Genomic DNA, 25,346 nt, shown 5'->3' on the forward strand with positions numbered 1-25,346 from the left:
ATACGAAAGTTTAATATACAGAACCCTTCAAGACATCAGGAAGGAAATGAGGCAATATGCAGAACAAGGCAGGGAACACACAGATAAAGCGAATGAAGATATTAGAAAGATTATTCAGGAACATAATGAAAAATTTAATAAGCTGGAATAATCCATAGACAAACAGCAATCAGAAATTTACAAGATTAAAAATGAAATTAGAGAAGTGGACAACTCAACAGAAAGTCAGAGGAGCCCAAGTGAGCAAGCAGAAGCCAGAATTCCTGAACTTGAAGATAAATCACTTGGCACTAATATATTTGAAGAAAAATCAGATACAAGAATTAAAAAAACTGAAGAAACCTTAAGAATCATCTAGGACTCTATCAAGAGAAATAACCTACGAGTGATTGGAATACCAGAACAGGGAGGGATAACAGAAGATACAGAGAGAATTGTTGAAGATTTGTTGGCAGAAAACTTCCCTGGTATCATGAAAGATGAGAAGATATCTATCTAAGATACTCATTGAACTCCACATAAGGTAGACGCTAAAAGAAAGCCACCAAGACATATTATAATCAAACTTGACCAAATCAAAGATAAAGAGGGAATTTTAAGAGCAGCTAGGGATAAACAAGAAGTCCCCTACAAAGGAGAGCCAATAAGAATAAGCTCGGGCTACTCAGCAGAAACCATGCAGGCAAGAAAGCAATGCGATGGCCTATTTAAAAAACTGAAGGAAAAAAACTGGCAGCCAAGAATCACTTATCCAGCAAAACTGCCTCTTAAATATGAAGGTGAAATTAGGACATTCCCAGATAAACAGAAGTTTAGGGAATTTGTAAAAACCAAACCAAAACTACAAAAAATACTAAAGGGAGTTCTTTGGTTAGAAAATCAATAATATCAGGTATCAACCCAAGACTAGGACACTGGGCAGAGCAATCAAAAGTCAACCCAGACAGAGGAATCAAAAAAAAAAATGCAAGATTAAAAAAAAAAAAATACTAAAAAAAGGCCAAAACAGGGTAACAGCAATGTTATTATATAAAAGAAGACAACATTAAAACTATAAAGAGGGACTAAGAAATGTAATCATAGACCTTCCAGATGGAGAGAAAGATAAGGTGATACAGAGAAAGAAAAGTTACGTTTAAATTCAGAAAAATAGGGGGAAATAATATGGTAACCACAGAGAAGACAAACTATCCTACTCATCAAAACAAAATACAAGAAAAAAATAGCGACTCAGCAGAAACAAAAACAACAACAATGAATATGAGGAAATGACAATACATAATCAACTCAGCATATAAAATTAAGTGGGAAAAAGAAACTTTCAACAACACACAAAAAAAGGCATCAAAATGATACCAATAAATTCATACCTACCCATAATTACACTAAATGGAAATGCACTAAATGCACAATAAAGAGACAGAGAATGGCACAATGGATTAAAAAACACAATCTGTCTATATGCTTCCTACAAGGGACACACCTGAGACTCAGAGACACAAACCAACACTTAAAGAATGGAAAAAAATATATCAAGCAAACAACAATCAAAAAAGAGCAGAAGTGGCAATATCAATTTCTAACAAAATATACTTTAAAGTTAAATCCATCAGAAAGGATAAGAAAGGACACTATATAATGATTACAGGGACAATATACCAAGACGATATAACTATATTAAATATATATGTACCCAATGACAGGGATGCAAGATACATAAAACAAACTCTATCAGCATTGAAAAGTGAGATAGACAGCTCCACTATAATAGTAGGAAACTTCAACACACCACTTTCGGAGAAGGACAAGCCATCCAGAAAGAAGCTCAATAACGATACAGAAGATCTAAATGCCACAATCAACCAACTTGACCTCGTAGACATATACAGAGCACTCCGCCCAACAGCAACCAAGTATACTTTCTTTTCTACTGCACATGGAACATTCTCTAGAATAGACCACATATTAGGTCATAAAGGAAGCCTAGCACAATCCAAAACACTGAAATATTTACAAAGCATCTTCTCTGACCATAAGGCCATAAAAGTAGAAATCAATAACAGAAAAAGTAGGGAAAAGAAATCAAACACTTGGAAACTGAACAATACCCTGCACAAAAAAGACTGGATTATAGAAGGCATTAAGGATGGAATAAAAAAATTCAGAGAATCCAATGAGAATTAAAACACTTCCTATCAGAGCCTTTGGGACACAGCAAAAGCAGTGGTAAGAGGTCTATTTATATATCAATAAATACACACATACAAAAAGAAGAAAGGGCCAAAATCAAAGAACTTTCCCTATAACTTGAACAAACAGGAAGAGAGCAACAAAAGAAACGCTCAGGAACTGGAAGAAAGCAAATAATAAAAATTAGAGAAGAACTAAATCAAACAGAAAAACAATTGAAAGAATTAACAAGACCAAAAGTTGGTTCTTTGAAAAAATCAACAAAATTGATAAATCATTGCCCAACTGACAAAAGAAAAACAGGAGAGGAAGCAAATAACCCAAATAAGAAATGAGATGGGTGATATAACAACAGACTCAACAGAAATTAAAAGGATCATATTAGATTAGTATGAAATATTGTACTCTAGCAAATTTGAAAACCTAGAAGAAATAGATGAATTCCTAGAAACACACCACCTACCTAAACTAACACAAACAGAGGTACAACAACTAAATAGACCCATAACAAAAGAAGAGATTAAAAAGGTAATCAAAAAACTCCCAATGAAAAAAAGCCCTGGCCCAGACAGCTTCACTGCACAGTTCTATCAAAGTTTCAGAGAAGAGTTAACACCACTACTACTGAAGGTATTTCAGAGCATAGAAAAGGATGGAATACTACCAAATTCATTCTATGAAGCCACCATATCCCTGATACCAAAACCAGGTAAAGACACCATATCCTATATATCCCTCATGAACTTAGATGCAAAACTCCTCAACAAAATTCTAGCCAATAGAATTCAACAACATATCAAAAAAATAATTCAGCATGACCAAGTGGGAGTCATACCAGGTATGCAGGGATGGTTCAACATTAGAAAAACAATTAATGTAATCCATTGCATAAATAAAACAAAAGACAAAAATCACAAGATTTTATCAATCGATGCAGAAAAGGCATTTGACAAACTTCAATACCCATTCATGATAAAAACTCTCAGCAAAATAGGAATAGAAGGAAAATTCCTCAACATAATAAAGGGCATTTATACAAAGCCAACAGCCAACATCATCCTAAATGGAGAGAGCCTGAAAGCATTCCCCTTGAGATCAGGAACCAGACAAGGAAGCCCTTTATCACCACTTTTATTCAACATTGTGCTGGAGGTCCTAGCCAGAGCAATTAGGCTAGACAAAGAAATACAGGGCATCCAGATTGGCAAGGAAGAAGTAAAATTATCTCTATTTGCAGATGACATGATTTTATACACAAAACACCCTAAGGAATCCTCCAGAAAACTACTGAAACTAATAGAAGAGTTCAGCAGAGTATTGGGATACAAGATAAACATAAAAAGATCAGTTGGATTCCTCTACACCAACAAAAAGAACATTCAAGAGGAAATCACCAAATCAGTACCATTTTCAGTAGCCCCCAAGAAGATAAAATACTTAGGAATAAATCTTACCAGAGATGTAAAAGACTTACACAAAGAAAACTACAATACACTTCTGCAAGAAACCAAAAGAGACCTACATAAGTGGAAAAACATACCTTGTTCATGGATAGGAATACTTAACGTTATAAAAACGTCTCTTCTACCAAAAGTGATCTATGCATTTAATGCAATTCTGATGCAAATTTCAACGACATTCTTTAATGAGATGCAGAAACAAATCACTAACTTCATATAGAAGGTAAAGAGGCCCCGGATAAGTAAAAAAAAAAAAAAATTAAAGCATTACTGAAAAAGAAGAACCAAGTGGGAGGCTTTACTCTACCTGATTTTAGAAGCTATTATACCGCCAAAGTAGTCAAAACAGCCTGGTACTGGTACAACAACAGATACATGACCAATGGAACAGAATTGAGAATTCAGACATAAGTCCTTCCACATATAAGCAGTTGATATTTGACAAAGGCACCAAAAACAGTTAAATGGGGATAAGATAGTCTCTTTAACAAATGGTGCTGGCATAACTGGATATCCATCTGCAAAAAAATGATACAAGACCCATACCTCACTCCATGCACAAAAACGAGCTCAAAATGGATCAAAGACCTAAATATAAAATCTAAAACGATAAAGATCATGGAAGAAAAAATAGGGACGTTAGGAGCCCTAATACATGGCATAACCAGTAAACAAAACATTACTAACGATGCAGAAAAAAACTAGATAACTGGTATCTCCTAAAAACCGAACACCTATGCTTATACAAAGACTTTCACCAAAAGAGTAAAAAGATTACCTACAGACCAGGAAAAAGTTTTTAGCTATGACATTTCCGATCAGCCCCTGATCTCTAAAATCTACATGATACTGAAAAAACTCAACTACAAAAAGACAAATAACCCAATTAAAAAATGGGCAAAAGATATGAACAGACACTTCACTAAAGAAGACATCCAGGGAGCTAACAGATAAATGAGGAAATGCTCACAATCATTAGCCGTTACAGAAATGCAAATCAACACTACAATGAGATTTCATCTCACTCCAACAAGGCTGGCATTAATCCAAAAAACACAAAACAATAAATATTGGAGAGGCTGTGGAGAGACTGGAACACTTATACACTCCTGGTGGGAATGTAAAATGGTACAACCACTTTGGAAATTGATTTGGCGTTTCCTTAAAAAGACAGAAATAGAACTACCATACCAAAAAAAAAAAAAAAAAAAAAAACCAAACCCAGTGCCGTCGAGTCGACTCCGATTCATAGTGACCCTATAGGGCAGAGCAGAACTGCCCCCTAGAGTTTCCAAGGAGCACCTCGCGGATTTGAACTTGTCAACCCTTTGTTTAGCACCCATAACACTTAACCACTATGCTACCAGGGCTTCCAGAACTATCGTATGATCCAGCAATCCCACTCCTTGGAATACATCCTAGAGAAATAAGAGCCTTTACACAAACAGATATATGCACACCCATGTTCACTGCAGCACTGTTTATAATAGGAAGAAGATGGAAGCAACCAAGGTGCCCATCAATGGACGAACGGATAAATGAATTATGGTATATTCACACCATGGAATACTATGCACTGATAAAGAACAGTGGGGAATCTATGAAACATTTCGTAACATGGAGGAATCTAGAAGGCATTATGCTGAATGAAATTAGTCAGCTGCAAAAGGACAAAATATTGTATAAGATCACTATTATAAGAACTCAAGAAATAGTTTAAACAGAGAAGAAAATATTCTTTGATGGTTACTAGAAGGAGGAGGGAGAGAGGTATTCACTCATTAGATAGTAGATAAGAACTACTTTACGTGACGAGAAAGACAACGCATGATACCGAGGAGGTCAGCACAACTGGACTAAACCAAAAGCAAAGAAGTTTCCGGAATAAACTGCTTTGAAGGCCAGCGTAGCAGGGGCGGGGGTTTGGGGACCATGGTTTCAGGGGACATCCAATTTAATTGGCATAATAAAATCTATTAAGAAAACATTCTGCATCCCACCTTGGAGAGAGGCGTCTGGGCTCTTAAACGCTAGCAAACAGCCATCTAAGATGCATCAATTGGTCTCAACCCACCTGGATCAAAGGAGAATGAAGAACACCAAGGACACAAGGTAATTACGAGCCCAAGAGACAGAAAGGGCCACATAAACCAGAGACTACATCAGCCGGAAACCAAAAGAACTAGATGGTGCCCGGCTACAACCGATGACTGCCCTGACAGGGAATGCAACAGAGAACCCCTGAGGGAGCAGGAGAGCAGTGGGATGCAGACCCCAAATTCTCATAAAAAGACCAGACTTACTGGTCTGACTGAGACTAGAAGGACCCAGGTGGTCATGGCCCTCAGACCTTCTGTTGACCCAGGAAAGGACCATTCCCAAAGCCAAGTCTTCAGACAGGGATTGGACTAGACAATGGGTTGGAGAGGGATGCTGGTTTGGAGTGAGCTTCTTGATCAGGTGAACACTAGAGACTATGTTGGCATCTCCTGCCTGGAGGGGAGGTGAGAGGGTAGAGGGTGTTAGAAGCTGGCAAAATGGACATGAAAAGAGAGAATGGAGGGAGGGAGCGGGCTGTCTCATTAGGGGGAGAGCAATTGGGAGTATGTAGCAAGGTGTATGTTAAGTTTCTGTTTGAGAGACTGACTTGATTTGTAAACTTTCACTTAAAGCACAACAAATTTTTTTCTTAAAAATGTGCAAAACCATAGGTACAAGAGTGTTTACTGGAACCACATTTATAAATTACAACAACTAGAAAATATCCAAATGTCCATAAATACAAAACTGGATAAAAGTATGGAACCGCCATAAAATGTAATACAATATAGGTATTACATTTCAACAAAAAAATGAAAGATCTGCATCATGAAAAATGCTCTTACATACATCACTAAGTGAAGAAAACTACACAGCAGCATAACAGCCACTATTTACTGAATATTTTCTAAGTGTCAGGCACTGCTCTGAACAACACTTAAAGGTCATTTTTTAAAAATACCATTGTGTGTGTGTGTGTGTATGTGTACATGGATTCACAAATACAATGCACACTTGTGACTATTTTTATAGTTTTGAGGCCAAAAACATGTGCAAATAACTACGTAATGACTTTTTTCCAAAACTAAGTTAATGCAACTTAACTATATTCTTATACGTACTTGCTAATTTTTTGTTAAAATATTCACCTTTCCTAAAAACAATGGTCTTAGAATATAGCCATTTTTTAAAATTCTATTATTTGGAAAGACAAACAAAAATTAATGATATCAAACATTTCTTTGCTTATCGAAATAAAGTGATGAGAGAAAAGCACTATGTGACATGGAAACACACTATAAATTTACAATAAATAAAACATTATGGCTGTAATGAAAGAATAAACTGAGAGATGAATAAAAGAGAAATACTCAAACATGGGGCATTTAAAAAATCTTATGAACAATAATTAAATGTTTCATTTAATCTAAATGACAGAGCAATTCTTATTTTTCCTTAGGATTTTTAATCATTTCAAAATTGAAGAAACAGAAGAATTCACAAAGGAAGGAAAGACTGCAGATCATAATGTTAAAAAAATATACTGAGAAATAATGAGGCTGGTGCAAAGCAGACAGGAGAAGAGAAATCCATCAAATACGTCATGTAAGTGTTCAGATAGCTAAACTATATAAATAGTCAAGTTTATAAAAAAAAACATAAAGACTCTATACTACAAAAATGGGGAAAGAATATTAATTGACAATCCTTTAAAACACAGACACAGAATAAACACATAAAGGCCTGTCCTAAACAGAAGTCAAAAGGAAGATTAAATAATATTTTACACCTAGTAAATAATGACAATTCATTTCAAGTAAGGTTATCTATAAACTAACACATTAATTAATTATTACTAGCCCTGTAAATGGGTAAAAACTTTGGAATGGCCACTCTCTAAACCATAAAAAGATACTAAAGATGACTTACCCGATGATTCAAAAATTCTAATATTATAATGTTAAGGTAATAATTCAACAAAAACAAAATAATGGCAATCTACTTTCACAGGATTATAGCCATTAAAACCCTATGGAGCACAGTTCTGCTCTGAAACACTTCAGGCCACTTTGAGTTGGAATCAACCTCTGGTAACGGGTTTGGTTTTGACATAATATGTTGTATAACTAGAGAAAGATGTATTTTCTATAAAAACTGATTTTATGGGTGAATCCTTCAATGATTATTGATATATTAGCTAGTAATAAAGCATCTTAAGCACACCTACAAAGTTAAACCCACCTTCTTCCACCTAAAATACTGGTGGAATGAATAAATCTGACTATATAAAAACTCTGGGACAGACACCACATGAGTAAATCTTCTAATGCCAAACCTACAGTTAAAAGATCGTTTTAAACCCCTTTTAGGATATCTGTACCAGGGATGTTGTGGCAAGCATATGCGTATCTCTCCCACTGAATGCAGCTATACGACCTGCAAAGAACTCATAACTGAAGAATTTAAAAAAGTAAACAGTATCAGTGGAGACTAGGAAAGAATACGAGAATTTGGAGTTCACTAAAATGGTGGTGAGTTCATCTTTTTTTTTTTTTTTTGGTCCTCCTCCAACTTGCCCCTGACACAGTAACAAAAGTATGTGGCACAGCACTATAGAGCCAGCTTCCTGGCAGAAGGACCACAGGAAGATGGCAGCATTAGCAGGTTCACAATTCCAAAAACAACGAACAGGAAAAGCAACTAGAAATCCATAAATTCAACTCTATAGAACTCTGAACAGCAAGGGGAAGGTTATAGAAACGAACCATATCCAACACAAGAAAAAGACTACTTTTAAACAACAAGAAAAAAAATTTTTCCCCTGCTCCGAACCCTCCCAATTAGTGGCTCAGCAGCAGCCATGGCCACAGTGTGAGAGAGAAGGATCATGGTACAGAGTCCCAGAGAGCTGGGCCAATCTCTGGCTCTGGAGTGATCGGGGCACACATGGCTGGCAGACTGTTGGGTGTGTCTGCTGTGATCTGTCTAGGGGCTACATGAAGGACTGAAGCCTCGGTCTGACTTGACTCAGAGCTCTCACAGGGCAGGGGAGGGAGTGACAAGGGCTGTGACTGTCAAATGCCTGGGACTAAATGGTGCAAATGAAGCAGACAATTCATTCCCAAAATGTGAAGGAGAACCCAGAGTGAAAGTTTCTTACAAAAATCAGTACTTTCCAAAACACCGTTTATACAGGGGAATTGAGAAAGCTTACACACACACTCAGAGCTAACACATTCTAAATATCCTAATGTCCTGGTTTCAGCAAAAATTCTCAAGGTATACAAGGAAACTGGAAATGATGGCCTATTCAAAAGAACACAAAGAAAGACCAGGGAGATACAAACCAAAGCCACAATATCAATTCTCACACACTAAGATGGCTATGATTAAAAAATAGAAAACAAAGAGGTGTCGGTGATGATGCTGAGATTTTGCAACACTCATCCATTGCTAGTGGAATTATAAAATGATGCAGTCATTGTGAAAAACCATTTGGTGGTTCCTCAAAAAGTTTAAGAATTATATGACCCAGCAATTCCACCTCTACGTATATGTCCAAGAGACTTGAAAGCAGGGACTCAAACAGATACTTGTACATCAGTGTTCACTGCAGTATTATTCACAATGGCCAAAAGGTGGAAACAATCCAAGTGTCCATCAACTTGTGAAGAGACAAGATGTGGTATATCCGTACAACAGACTATTATTCAGCAATAAAGAAAAATGAAGTTCTGATACATTCCATGACATAAATGAACCTTGACCTATGACTTCCTCTTTGACCAAATAAGTCAAACACAAAGGGACAAATACTATATGATCCCATTTATATGAAACAGCTGGAATAGGCAAATGCATAAAGACCTAAGTTTATTAGTGGTTACTACCGGTGAGTAGGAGGGGGAAATGGGCAGTTATTGCTTAAGGGGTACGAAGATTCTATTTAGGGTAATAAAAAATTTTTGGAAATGGATAGTGGTAATTGTTACACAAAATGGTGAATACAATTAATGTTAGTGAATTGTAGCATAAAAATGGTTGAACTGGCAATTTTTATGTGACAGGTATTTTATCACAATAAAAAGATGAGTTACAGCATCAAAAAAATGACTAAACTATATGATATCTATAAGAAACTTCAAATATGTTATAGGTAGATTAAAAGGACTGAAAAAACATACCATGCAAACACCAATCAAAATGAAGCTGAAGTAGCAATATTAGCATCAGATAAAATAGATTTGAGAGCAAAGAAAATTACCGCAGATAAAGAGGAACATTTTACAAAGTTCAAAAAAGGTCAATTCATCAAGAAAACATAAAAATCCCCGGGACAGAGCTGGAGAAAAATGTAGGAAAAAATTCTAACTCACAAAAAAAAACAGACTTACTATTCTGACAGAGACTGGAGAAACCCCAAAGTACGGCCCCCGGACACCCTTTTAAAACTCAGTACTGAAGTCACTCCTGAAGTTCACCCTTCAGCCAAAGATTAGGCAAGTCCATAAAACAAGACGAGACTAAATGGGCACACTAGCCCAGGGACAAGGACAAGAAGGCAGGAGGGGACAAGAAAGCTGGTAATGGGGAACCCAAGGTCAAAAAGGGCAGAATATTGACATGTCATGGGGTTGGTTACCAATGTCACAAAACAATACGTGTATTAACTGTTTAATGAGAAACCAATTTACCCCAAAAACCTTCTAAAGTACAATAATTAATAGATAGATAAATAAATAAGAAAAATAAAAATCCTAAATGGGTATGGACCTAATAAAAAGACATTAAACAAAAATTGACAGAACCGCAAGCCAAAAAAGACAAACCTGCAATCATATTTGGAGACTTCAACACTCCTCTCTCAGTTACAAGTGAAATACCAGATACAGAAAATCAGCAATGACTTGAAAGGACTAAATACCAGTAACAACTAGACCCAAGTGACATTTAGAGAAGAGCCTATCCAAAGACCCAATACACATTTTCTATATCCACATGAAACATTCACCAAGGTAAACCATATGTTCAGTCATAAAAGAATCTTTAAATTTAGAAAAATTCAAACCATAAAAAAGTATGTTCTGTGACAATAACTGGATTAAACTATAAGAAGAAAGAGAAAGATGCAAGGAAATAATTCCAAATACTTAGAAATTAGACATCAGCCAAAGAGAAGGTCACAGGGGAGATTAGAAAATATTTTTAACTGAATGAAAAACAACATATCAAATTTTATGGGACACAGCTAAAGCAATGCATAGAGGAGAAAAGACAGACTTTGCTTGGAGGGTACTGAGCTTCTGTTAGTGGTGGTGAAATAATCAAGAAATGGATAGTGGCGATAGTTGCATAGCACGAACGTAATCGATATCACTGAGTTGTACAAATAAAAAGATGTTGAATTGGAAAATGTTTTGTTATACATATTTTTATCACAATTAAAACATAAATAGCTAGACTGAATAAAAATAAATGAAAGAAACAAATTATAAATATCATGAAAGAAAAAGGGGACAGCACTACAAACCCTAAGGACAGTAAAAGGATAATGTGGGCGTATTATGGATGGCTTTATGCCAATGAATTCAACAACACAGGGGAAACAAACAAATTCCTTCGAAGACACAAAATGACAAAGCTCATTCTAGAAGAAACATGGTCTAGAATTTAAATGGTCCTATATCTATCAAAAAAATCGAACTTATAGTTTAAAACATTACAACAATAAGAACTCCAGGCCCAGCTGACCTCACAGACTATTTTTACCAAACATTTAAGGTAGATATGATTCCAATTCCATACAAACAATTCTAAAAAACTGAAGAGGAAGGAATACTTCCTAAGTCATTGTATGAGGCCAGTGTCACCCTGATACCAAAACCAGACAAAGGCAGTAAAACTACAGACTAACATCCCTCATGAACACGGACATAAAAAATCCCCGTAAAATATTAACAGATCAAATCCAGCAATATACAGAAAGAAAAATACACCATGACCAAGTGTTGTTTATCCTTGGAATGCAAGGCTGGTTCAATATGGGAAAAAAAAAAGTCAAATAATAAAGTCCACCATACTGACATCTCATGAATGAAAACTACATGATTGAACCAACTGAAACAGAAAAAGCGTTTGAGAAATGTCAACATTCATTCATAATAAAAACTCTCAGTCAATTAGAAATAAAAGGAACTTTTTCAACCTGTTAAAAGGCATCTATTAAAAAACAAAATCTACAGCAAACATCATACAAATGAATCAGTTTAGCAAGTTGCAGAGTACAAAGTAAACACGCAAAAATCAATCATATTTTTACATACTAGCAATGCAATTAGAAATCAAAATTTATATGTATGTGTGGATCTACAGAGAGAGAGAGAGGGCGTCCTGGTGGCGTGGCGGTTAATAGCTACGACTACTAACCAAAAGGTCAATGTTCAAATTCACCAGCCACTCCTTGGAAACCCTATGGGGCAGTTCTACTCTGTCCTGTAAAATCACTGAGTCAGAATCGACCTGAAATGGGTTTGGTTTGGTTTTATTTATGGGGCTCTTAACCACCGTGCCACCAGGGCTCCTCAAATGTACAATCGCACTCCCCAAAATGAAATGACAAGGTATAACTCTGTCAGGATCTCTATAAAGAAAACTGCAAAATGCCAATGAAAGAAATCCAAAACGATCCAGTGGAGAGACGTACTGTGTTCATGGATTGGAAAACTCAACATAGGAAAGATGTCAGTTCTCCCCAAATTTATCTATAGGTTTAACACAAATTCAAACAAAATTCCAGCATAATTTTTTATATAGGCAAAAGCTGATTCTAAAATTTATACAGGACAAAAGAATAAAATAGCTAAAATAATTCTAAAAAAGAATAAGTTCATAGACTAACACTTATGAAAATTTAATAAGTCTACACAAAAATCTATATGCAAATGTCCATAGCTTTATTTGTAATAGTAAAAAAATGGAAACATCCCAGATGTTATTCAACAGATGAATGACTAAACAAATTGTGGTACACCCATACAAAGTAATACTTCTCAGTAATAAAAACGAACAGACTATATTGATACTACAACTTAGATGAATCTCAAAGGCACTAACCTGAAAGAAAGAAGCCAGCCTCAGGTTACAGACTGTATGATTTTATTTATATGACATTCTGAGATACAAAACTATAGTGATGGAGGGAAAAACAAAAAACCAGTGGTTGCCAGGAATTAGGGATAAGGAAGAGAGAATCAGAGTTTGGCAGAGGTTAGGGAGAAGGAAGAAAAAAAAAATTCAGACGTTGCCAGAAGTTAGGGAGGAGGAAGATGTGATTTTAATGGGATAGCACAAAGGAATTTGAGGGGTAATGGCAAAAGCAAAACAAGCTAAAACAAACAAATACATCTTAGGGCATTTAATAAGAAGCCTTGTTTCCAGATCAACTAGACTCATTGAGAGATCAGAAATGCTTAAATATCCTACATAGGCTTACAGGTAAAAAAAAACAGGAACATTCATTAAAAATGTTTTCTCAAAAGTAAGGTACACTCACTCTGGCAGTGCAAAAACTCTACAGAAATAGGCTCAGAGAGTTCGAATACCAGAGGCAGAACTTCTGAAAAGGGGTGGGTAGGTATGAGCAGAGAGAAGCAGAAAAGAATACGTGGTCCTTAGAAACGGACCACGGAAATGGAGAGTTTGGTCTCTACAACGTGAAAGTCAAGATGCAAAAATGCTTTCAGTTTGAGTGTGTTCTTTCTTGGTGACAAATGAGGTCCCCTAGGCAAGTCCCAAGTCTAGTATGAAATGAGTAAAGTGTACTAGGTAAAACTGATAGCAATGTAGTCTAAAGGTGCTAATTCTGCATTAATAAAAATACAGAAAGGATCAAAGCAAATGCCCAGTGAAGATCCAGCATATTAATCTGAGCACATAAAAGCTGTAGATCTGTGAGAATGGAATTGATGTACCAGAGATAATTTGAGGAAAGTTACCTCCAGTGAAGACTAAAAAATCTGTAGCCTAGAAAAACTACCAAGTCAAAGTTCGAATCAAGAATGTAAAGCTTTTCAAATCTGACGCCCAACAGTTTATTTCCCTAAGAACAGAAAGTCATGAGTGTGGGCGATTCAAAACGTGTGAGGCCAAATAACAGTTTTATTTAAAGTGCAATCAACTCAAAATACTTAATTTATAAACACAAAAAGTTAGCTGGTGAAAGTGTGGGAAACATAATAAAACTTCTGAGGCAGATAAAAAATGACTAAAACAAATTCTCATGGAATCTAGATTTTTCTAGAGCCAGGAAGGCTGGGTGAAGCCCCAAAACTACTGCCCTCAGATAATCATTAAACGTTAAACCGAAAATACCCCTGAAGACTTCTTAAAACCAAACATTAGTTTAACTTAATTAGTAAAGAATGTCTGCATTAACATTATGCTCTTTTAAGATCTATAAATATGGGATCAAGTTTGACGACAGCAACAGGAACCTTAAGGGGCAGTGAGTTTATGTTAATGGAGAGGAACAACTCAGAAAAGGAGGATGAGAATGGTCGCACAACTTGAAGAGTGTAATCAATGTCCCTGAATTGCACGTGTAGAAACTGTTGAGAACTGGTGTGTTTTACTGTGTATATACTCAACAAAAAGAACAACCAAAAAAAAGGCAGTTTAAAAAATTGGCAAAAATGTTGATACCGTTCCCATCTAGAGGTGTAGTCTACTCCTCCCAGCTCACCCAACTCCTATATGTGGGCTGGTCTGTAAATGCTTTGACTAATAGAAAATGCCGAAAGTGATGGGCCTAGCCTTCATGTGGATTCACAGCTCTCAAGAGATTATGTGAAGAGTCCATGAGACTACACAGAATGTATGTGGGGCTCAGCTGAGCTCAGCCTTCTAGACATCCTCCATCAAGGCACCAGGCATGGTGTTGAAGCTGTCTCTGATACTCTAGACCAGACCAGCTGCCAAGTGAACAGCATTAAGTGACCCTAGTCAATGCCGACAGAGCAGAAAAACTGTGCATCCAAGCCCTACCTGAATTCCTGATCCACAAAATCCTGAGATACAATGTTTTTAGTCCCTGTTTTGGGGTAATTTGTTATGCAGCAGTAAATCACTAACAATTTCTTTTTAACTTCTGTTTGAAAAACGATGTGTTTTGGCTAGTCACAGACTAAATATGTGTACATGTATCTCTCTTCCACATTTCCTCACTCTAGAACCCACACTGTCAAAGCAGTCACCATCTAAAACATTAACAGTAGCTATACAAGAATGAAAAAAAGCTCTAGGGAGTTTTGTTCTGGTTCAGAAGTGACCCACATGGCTGCCACCTACAACTCACTGGACTCAACTAATCATATGGCCCCTCAAGGGGGCCAAGAGCTGTAATCCTACCATGTATTCAGAAGCCTGGGCACCAGAACTATTTGTCAAACACTCTTAATGTCTACCAGAACTATTCATAATTTTAAAATGGTAAAGTACGTTTAAAAAACTATAAAAAGGAAAAAAAAATGATAGCTCAAAAACAGAAGAGACCAAGCGTGCAAACAAAGCACATGAAAAGACTGCTCAACATCATTAGTCATTGCCCAGTGCTGTTGAGTCAATTCCGACTCATAGCGACCGTATAGGACAGAGTAGGACCGCCCCACAGAGTTTTCAAGGAGCGCCTGGCAGATTCGAACTGCTGACCCTTTGGTTAGCAGCCATAGCACTTAACCACTAGGCCATTCATTAGTCATTAGAGGAATGTAAACCCTACTTCGTACCCACTAGGATGGCCATTGTTAAAACAGAAAATAACAAGTGTTGGTGAGAATGTGGAGAAACTGGAGTCCTCATCCACTGTAGGTGGGACTATAAGATAGTATAGCCACTGTGGAAAACAGATTGGTGGTTCCTTAAAAAGTTAAAACAGAATTATCATGTGATCTAGCAATTTAACTCCTAAGTATACACCCAAAAGACTTAAAGAACTCAAATGGATAAGTGTACAGCAGTGTTCACTACAGCACTATGCACAACAGCCAAAAGGTGAAAACAACCGAAGTGTTCATCAACAGATGAATGGATAAACAAAAAGTAGCATATTCATACAATGGAGTATTATTTAGCCATAAAGAGCACTGAAATTCTAATACATGCTATGACACAGACGAACCTTTAGAACAGTATACTGACTGAAATAAATCAGACACAAAAGAACAGTGTACGTAAAATGCTCAGAACAGGCAAATGCACAGACCAAGGTAAATCAGTTGTTACCAGGGGCTGCGGGAGGGGGAGGATGGAGAGCTGCTGCGTTTCTGTTTGCAGTGATGAAAAAGTTATTGAAATGGATAGCGGTGATGGTTACATAAAAATCGTGAATGTAATTAACGTCTCTGAGCTGGGCTGTAGATTAAGATGGTTAAATTGGCAATTTTTTTGTTTTGAATTTTGTTGTTTTTGTTAATATACACAGCAAAACATACACCAAGTCAACCGTTTCTGTATGTACAACTCAGTGACATCAACTGCATTCTCCCAGACGTGCAACCACTCTCACTCTCCTTTTCTGAGTTGTTCCTCCCCCCACTGACACACTGACACAAACTCACTGCCACCTAAGGGTCCATCTAATCTTTCAAGTTGCTATTGTCACTTTGATCCCATATAGATGGTTCTTAAAAGAGTATAATTCTCAAGGCAGACATTTTTTACTAGTTAAGCTACACTACACTACTGTTTGGTTTTAAGACCACTTCAGGGGATATTTTTGGTTTAAGGTTTAAAAATTATCTCAGGCAGCGGCAGATTATCTAACAGGCAAGGTAAGCATGGTGCTTATCTTGCTTAGCAGATCATCTGTAAACAATTTCACGTGGGTTTCGTTACACACAGACTAGTAAGTAAACACAAGGAAGCCTGTGCTTACCGGGTCATCCACCCTGTCAAAAAAAAAAAAACCCTGTCAGAGACTCTAAATTTGAAAAGAGGCTTTGACTCTGTAGGAAACTACTCAGGGGCTGGGAGAGGGTTCACTATAGATGATCTATCTGGTAAGCACCCTGCCTATTGGATAATCTATCCCTAATCTCAAGGCAATTGCTTTAGGGTTTCATCCAGCCCCCATCAAGTCTGGAGTCCGTGAAAACTTGAAATTCTCCATTTTTCCCCTTTTGATCAGGATTCTTCTATAGTATCTTTAATCAAAATGTTCAGTAATGGTAGCCAGGCACCATCTAGTTCTTCTGATCTCATGGCAAAGGAGGCAGTTGTTCATGGAAGCAATAAGCCACACATTCCATATCCTCCTACTCCTGACTCTCTCTGTTGCTCCAGATAAATAGAGACCAAGTGTCATGACTTGGATGGCCATTTGCAGGTTTTTAAGACCTCAGGCACTATGCAAAGAACTAGGAGGTAGAACAGAAGCACTAAATACGTTATTTGGCCAACTAACCGGGACGTCCCATGAAACCATGACCCTAAACCTCCAAGCCGAAGAACCAAATCCCAAGAGGTGTCTGGCTGTACAAAAGCAGCCTCAGCAGCTGCTCTTTTGTTGTTGTTGTTGTTATAAATATATCTATCACAGAACTTTTGCCAGTTCAACTTTTTACAGGTGTACAATTTATTGACAGCAATTATAATAATCAGCTGTGCAATCTTACCCTTAATCAATGCCATATTTCTATTACCGGTAAATGCCCCTCTTTCCACCCTTCTTCCTGCCCCTGGTAGCCACTAATAAACTTTGGTCTCTATACATTTGCTTTTTCTTGTCTTTTTATATACGTGAGGTCATACAATATTAGTCCTTTGTGATTGACTTATTTGACTCAGCATAATGTCTTCAAGCTCTATCCATACTGTAGCATGTATCAAGACTTCATTTCTTCTACTGGCTAAGTAGTACTCCACTCTGTGTACGTGCCACATTTTGTTTATTAAATTGGCAAATTTGGTGTCACATATATTTTACCAAAATAAAATTTAAGAAGAGAGAGAGAGAAGAGCCAGTTACAAACTGAAGCACAGGTAAAATTAAATTGATATCGCTAAGCAATGTTGTATGAGCACCCAAGTTTCCTCGTTGTCCCAGCTGAAACCATAACCTAGTGTTAACCAGCAGCTGTACTCACCATGTATAAGCAATTTGGGGTGTCCACTTTGAAGGTAATTATCACTAAAATTTCCATTCTTGTAAGCAAAGGGATATAGGGTTTTACATAAACTTGCATTATGTAAAAATTATTTACATAACCATTCATTAAATGAACGGACAGAAAAGGAACTGAATTAAATTTTTATGACTCTGGAACTCACAGAGCAGAAGACCACTGTAATCTATGTCAAGTAAAACACTAACAGTTAAAAACCACCACTAAATAAGAACCAACACTCATTAGGAGAATAATAAAAACACAACCCACTGCTGTAGAGCCAATTCCGACTCACAGCGACCCTTCAGGACAGAGTAAAACTGCCCCATAGGGTTTCCAAGGCTGTCAATCTTTACGGAAGTAGGCTGCTGCATCCTTCTCCCGTGGAGCAGCTGGTGAGTTCGAACTGCCCATCTTTCGGTTAGTAGCTAAGTGCTTAACCACTGTGCCACCAGGGTTCCTTCCAGGAGAGTAATAGCCCTTATTTAAAAATAACAAATAACTGGAGCAGAAGATAATCTAAAATTTTTACACATAACTAAAGGTAATACGACCAGACATCCCAAGTAGAAATCACTCAAAGGTTAATCACAAATGATAATCTTGACATTAACTCCAGTAGTTCTATTGTGTTAATATTAACAGTATTTTAATATTTATTAATGGATAGATATTAACTTTGATTTTGTTGACCAATAATTATAAATAACTGGCTCCTCAAATTATGAAAGAAAAGCACTGTAACTGTAGTTTATGCATGGAGGCACATTAAAAACTGGTAAAGGTAAAACGATATTATCAGTGTGAACTCACTCACATACATGTAGTTTGTAACATATCACTAGAATGTACTACCATAACCAATTCTCCATAGGAACAATGGGATACACAGTCATAAAAACCTAGATACTTATCTCAATATTATTTTCCACTAAAAAGATGAGTAGTTCTTAGAGAGTAGCTGATTTCACATGCAGGGGCAGAGAGAATTAAAGATGTGCCTAAAACATACTTTTTTTGTCAAAGGACAATGCGCTGTATCTTTATGGAAGCAGACTGCCACATCTTTCTCTCGTGGAGCAGCTAGTGAGTTCAAACTGCCCATCTCAAGTTTTGAGATGATATTAAAAGAATTCAGAAGCCAGCTGAAAGGCGTGCAACTAACCAAACTATGATGATTTGAACACTGAAAAGAAAAATTTAATTATAATTACCTAAGTTATAATTTAAAAAAAAATTTTTTTTTAAGTTATAATTAACTAAAACAAGATACGTTTGCAGAGCCGTAATTAACTCATGATTCTCAAAGAAGACAAACAGAATTTCTCTTCAGGGGATTTTATGCACATAGGAAAACAGAGACTTGTAACAGCCACCGCCTCCAACAGAAAGCTATGACTTTGTTCCCACAAGCCATAATACATGAAACTGGTCCCTGAGACTTCTTGCCACCTTCCCAATGGCCAAACATCTCTAGAACACACTTCTATCACATAATACTCTCATATTATTACAAATCATTAAAGAATTTTGTCAAGACATGGAATTTACCAGAATAAGAGGACCTCCCAATAAACCTTTGGGCCTTGAAATATACATAGAGTAGTTTTAGCCCTGCAGCAGGCTCAAGTTTACTTTTAAATTGAGTCGAAATTTATGGACTCTTCTCTTTTTTTCAGTGTATTTACAGGACGGTAGTTTGGGCAGTTGTTAAAATCTTTATGCTTCCCTTTACCACTCTCCTTGCCCTATGTGTCCACTAAAAGAACTGACAAGGCCTTTCCAAGAGCAAAGCAGAGCAAGGACTAACAGAACAGTGGGCATCATTTTAACTTTAGTGTAAAAGGCCAGAGTTATCATCCAGCTCCTGTTAAAATGTTCCTCACAACTTTATTTGCCTTGATTTCCCATAGGAGATAGCATGAGAAGACAGTCCATGGACAAGGTAAGAAAAAATATTAATGTCAGATTTTAATTTCATGGTGCTGCATCAAGAACAGCGGGTAGCTTAGAAGATAAAGACAAATGTTACACTACTTCAATTACTGAACTGTATGCCTACTATATGTCTAGAAGTAACCTAGGCAATGGGATAAGCCAGTGAACAAGGCAAATTCCCTGACCTCATAAAACTTACACTCCAGTGCGGAGGGCACACAAAGAAATACATAATAAATTGTCCTACTGGTTAAATACTAGGAAGAAAAATACAGCAGAAGAGGATGGAAAATGGGAGGTGTTCTTCAAAGACAGGGTCAAGCGAGGCCTCTCTGAGGAGACAGCATCTTGGAGACCTGACTAAAAAAAAAAAAAAGTAAAGGGTAAGTCACATAAACACCTGAGAGAAAAGTTCTAAGCAAAGATGACAGGAAGTACAGATGTCTGAGAAAAGAATAGGTTTAGAGTGCTCCAGGAATAGCAAAGACGCCAGCATGGTTAGAACCCAGTGAGTAAGGGGAATACTGGAAAAAGATGTGGTTTGAGAGGTAGCCAAGTTCAGATTATTAGAACTTAAAGATTATGCTATGAACTTCAGATTTTATTCTACATGTTCCTATTAGCTTTGGAAGGTTGAGAGCAGTAAGACCCAAAAGTTCTTACTTTGGGTTTTAAAAGGATTACTGTAGCTATTAGGTAGACAACAAGATCATAACAGGGCAAAAATCAATGGAGTCAGACCAGTTAGGAAGCTACTGCAGCAGTCCAGACAAGGAGTGGTGGTGGCAAGATCTGGAGTTGACAGCAGTGGAGGGGGTGAGACATGGCTGGATTCAGGATATACTGTTGTAAAGGTACGCCCAATAGGATTTTCCAATAGGCCAAATGTTAAATACCAGAAATCAAGAAGAACACCTTGCTTCTGACCTGACCAATTACATGGAGCCATTTATTGACAGTGACATTGCAAAAGGACAAAGCTTCAGGATAACAATAAAAGTTCTACAACAAACATATTTAAGTTTGAGATGCTTTTTGGGTATCTAAAAGATACTGAGAAAATAAAGATTGTGTTATGAACAAAGAAACTCTGATAATATAACTTTTAGAGTCATCAGAACATAAAAAATAGAAACCCATTTCTGTCAAATCAATTCCAACTCAAAGCAGCCCTACAGGACAGAGCAGACCTGCCCCATAGGGTTTCCAAGGAATGGCTGGTACACTGAACTGCCCACCTTTTGGTTAGCAGCTGAACGTTTAACCAGTGCACCACGAGGGCTACCACCTGCACATAGATAGTATTTAAAGTCATTAAACTGAATGAGATCACCTGAGTGAAAAGATGGAGCCCATACCTGAGGACTCAGCCAACATTGAGAGATCTGGAAGGGGAAAGGAATGAGCAAAGGAGAACAAGGAGAGACCAGTGAGTGACCAAAGGAGGGTGGTGTGCTGAAAGTCGGGTAAAGAAAAAGAGTTTCAAGACAGAGTGGTTGGCTGTGTGAAATGATAGCAAAATGGCTAAGTAGGATGAAGACTAAAAGCTGGTTTTGGCAATACGGAAACCACTGGTGACATTGACAAGAACAATTCAGTAGAATGCTAGGAAGAAAGTCTGCTAGGAGTGGTGGGTTCATAAGAAAATGGTGAAAAAATAAGTAGCAACCATTAACTATAAAGGACCATTTCAAAGATTTTTGCTATAAAGGCGAACAAAACAGTAACCAAAAAAACCAAACCCACTGTCACTGAGTCGATTCCGACTCATTGCGACCCTACGGGACAGGGTAGAACTGACGGACAGAGTTTCCAAAGAGTGCCTGGAGGACTCGAACTGCTGCACTCTTGGTTAGCAGCCATAGCACTTAACCACTACTCTATCAAGGTTTCCGTACACAGGCTAAAAGGAGAGGTATGATCAAGAGAGGATATATTTGATGAAGAGGGGTGATATTGTAACATATTTATAATAATTGAAACAATTCATTAAAAAAGGAAAAATTCTGATGCAGAAAAGCAAGGAAAATTGCAGGTATAAAGTCTATAACAAGTGAAAGGGGATAGGATAAAAAAAAAAAAAAATTAAGGGGTTGGCTTTAGATGGCCACAGAGCTTCATCATCCCATTTTATCAGGAAAGAGGGTAGAGAGTACGGTCAGAAACGCAAGCAGGAAAGTAGATCTGATGGTGGATGAATGTGAAGTTCATTTCTGATCTTTTTTTTTTTTTTCTTTTAAAAAGAAAGATCATCAGCTTTGATGGTAGGTGAATGTGGACTTCTTTTCTGATCTTTTCTTTTTTTTTTTTCAAATAAGAAAGATCATCAGCTGAAGAATGAAAAAAAGGGTATTAGAAATCCGTAGAAAAGAAGGGGTGAAATAGACATTTGCAATAATGGCAGACAAAATTTCTAAATAAAAACAGGAAGACTGAAAGGTAAGGGCAGCAATCATGACCTACTTGAGATTTGAGATGATAAATTTAAAATGAAACCAGTCAGTAAAATTATGTGTTTTTCTCCAGTCATGTCTGGCTGCTTGAATGAAGATTTTTGGGTTGTGTCATCAAAACAAGACAGTGGGCGAATTGCAAAGGACTTCAGGATGTATAAGAGAATGACTAGGAAGATGGAGCACAGAATCTGAGCTAGAAAAGAAGAACGAGAAACCGTTCCCCACTGGTGAGATCACTGGATTGGAGGATTCAATACGGAGTACTGGTGTGGTGTGGTTACTAGGAGAGAGTGAGCTGGAAAAAGAAGAGGTGATTGTCAGAGGGTAGGATGCTTGAAACTGAGATTTCAGAGGTAAAAAGCAGTTGTCCTAGTGATTGGTAGAATGATAAAGGCTAAAGTATGACCATAAGAATGAGTAGCAAAGGTAGGTTAAAGAAAAGGATTTTTCAGGGAATAAAGGAACTGAGAGGCCAGGACATTAGACGGATTATCAAAAATAACTGTGGGAACAGCAGTGGAAAGTAAAATAGAAAGGCAGGTGCTAAAACCTCAGTGAACGAGGGAGGGTGACCGGAAAGGATGCAACATGAAGGCACAACATGTGGTACAGCCTGGTAGCATTGTTTTAAAGGAATTTGTAAGTAATCATTATATTGAAAAACGTCACTTCAAAAAGATGTTTTACTAGAAAGTAAGTGAAAGTATACAGAACAGAAAAAAAATTAAACTAAGAAAAAAATCACGTAGAAGAGAATTAATGGAACTTACATAAAATGAAGTTTAAAGTAAGGTGGTAATGAATGCACACACGAAAGGGGAAATGTAGAATTCTAAATTCCAAGCTTCACTCTTGTCACTCTAACTGATTCTTTTTAGAAATGGACCTGGGAACTGTAAAATATTTGAAGGTTTTCCAAGAAATATAGCTGCATAACAGCTACACACTTGACAACCATAGCATTTTCTGGAAAATTCTATCTTAAAAGACATAGCAATTTCTAGTCCCATAAAAACTGTGACATTCTGCAAGGGTCAAGGAGACGACATTTCACAGAGAAAGCCTATCACTATGTCTAAAATCTCAACAACTCTTGAAAAACACTGCCAATGACAGACTATCTCAAGCAAATATCCTCCAAACATAATATGAAACCTTGTCTCTGAAATATAAAAGGAGTCCTGGTGGCACAGTGTAAGTTAACCACTCAGCTGCTGACTGAAAGTTTGGCAGTTCAAACCCACCCAGTAGCTCCATGGGAGAAAGACCTGGCAATCTGCTCCCATAAACATTATAGCCTAGAAAACCCTATGGGGCAGCTCTACTCTTTCACATGGTATCGCTACGAGTCGGGATCGACTCAACGGTACCCAACAACAACCTCATATAAATTTTATAAACTACTTTGAGCAACCTACTCTACTGTTTACAGATTCACAGTACACATTAGCTTATTAAAAACATCAAAAACTCCAGCAGATAGCCTAGCACTTCACATTATTGGTAATGGAACATATTTTTTGTCTCAACACACGTATTAACACAGTAAGGTTTAAACAAACACTATATGGTTAAAAACCAGAAATATACTGTGAGTTACCATACTAAGGAAACCCTGGTGCCTGGTGGCGTAGTGGTTAAGTGCTATGGCTGCTAACCAAAGGGTTGGCAGTTCAAATCCGACAGGCGCTCCTTGGAAACTCTATGGGGCAGTTCTACTCTGTCCTATACGGTCGTCATGAGTTGGAATCGACTCGACGGCACTGGGTTTGGTTTGGTTTTTGGTTTACCATACTAGATGACTGGAATGACTGTTTTAATTTTTGTCTAATATAAACTTTTATCCGCAGATATTAAGTAATCTGTACTAAATCAGGACTTAAGGAAAAACAAAAAGAGATAGAGAGGACCTGGTTTTTTCACTATAGTTCACGATAGTTCTAAAACTATTTAGGCAGATGAAAATTTTAGAACTAAGTATATAAGCAAATGCTAAATGTGCATATTTCAAAAAAAAAAACCTTACTGAATTTTGATACCTGTTTCCACAATATTTTCTGTTTCTGTTGTCTCCAGTCCATCCATGCTATCTTCATCCTCCACTGTAGTTTTTCCTCTACTTCGAGGCCTACGAAGAAATAAACACATACAAATTTTGAGGCTTAAAATTATACTCAACATAAAGCACTAGTTGAAAAAATAAAATAATTTAGGCATTTTTCTAATTTTTATGATATCAGATAGTAAATATCAGACTTTACAGTCCTTTTCTCCATCAAATCCAGCCCTTCCTATACCTAAACATGAGGCCAGGCCTAGATTGATACATTTGTGTCATCATAACTCATGTATTTAGGTACCAAAACAAAAAAACTTTTTTTTTTTTTTAATTTTTACTTTTGCTCCTCTTTTAGCTGGTCTTCTGAAGATCCCCATAACTACAGAAGTGTTTCTTAAGCACCCAGTAAGCTCTTTTCAAAGTTCAAATGCCTGGGTACACTCTACATCTAATGAAATTGAGGAGGGATACAGACATGCATTTTGAAAAAAGCTCACACAGGTGACTGTAATTCAAATGAAATTCTAAAAATTAATTATGATCTAACCAATGTCACTTTTAAAGTACAATGTGACTTAATTCATAAACACTTCAGGAAAGTAAAATAATGATAAGAGCTGCGGTGAGGTGAAGGTCTCTTGCCCAACGCAATAAAACAAAATACCCATAAAAGAAGAAAAAAAACTAACGCTTTCAATTTTTTTTGAAGTTTCCCAAATAAGGCATAAAAATGAGTCAAAAAAGTAAAAACACACATAAAATAAGAAAACACATTGTATATTTTACAAACTTAGAAGTTGAGAAAGCAGTATTCATGTCATTTCAAAGCTTTAAATTCTTTCATTATTTTAAAAGATACAAATGAACTCAGTATTTAAATGAAAAACACTAAGAATGAAAAAAGATTAAAAACACTAAAAAAAAAGAATAAGCAAGAGCTGTTTTTGAAACAATAGGAAATCTTCCTATAAATCTTGTTTTAAAAAGAGAGTAACCAATCTAAACCAATAAAGGAGATATGAGAAAATTCAACGGTTAATCA

The 25,346-nt window shown here is 36.8% G+C and overlaps 1 protein-coding gene across 15 annotated transcripts in view; it reads right to left on the bottom strand.

Moving 5' to 3' along the window:
• The window catches only part of KMT2C (lysine methyltransferase 2C), a 395,919-nt gene that overhangs the window by 287,940 nt on the left and 82,633 nt on the right, over positions 1 to 25,346 (bottom strand). For all 15 annotated transcript variants that reach the window (XM_064275087.1, XM_064275080.1, XM_064275084.1 and 12 more), the window contains exon 2: positions 24,285 to 24,373. In XM_064275087.1, the coding sequence (XP_064131157.1) occupies positions 24,285 to 24,373 (89 nt within the window). The remainder of the gene's footprint in view (positions 1 to 24,284; positions 24,374 to 25,346) is intronic.

The sequence above is a fragment of the Loxodonta africana genome, chromosome 22 (genome assembly GCF_030014295.1).
Source record: "Loxodonta africana isolate mLoxAfr1 chromosome 22, mLoxAfr1.hap2, whole genome shotgun sequence".
Lineage (NCBI taxonomy): Eukaryota > Metazoa > Chordata > Mammalia > Proboscidea > Elephantidae > Loxodonta > Loxodonta africana.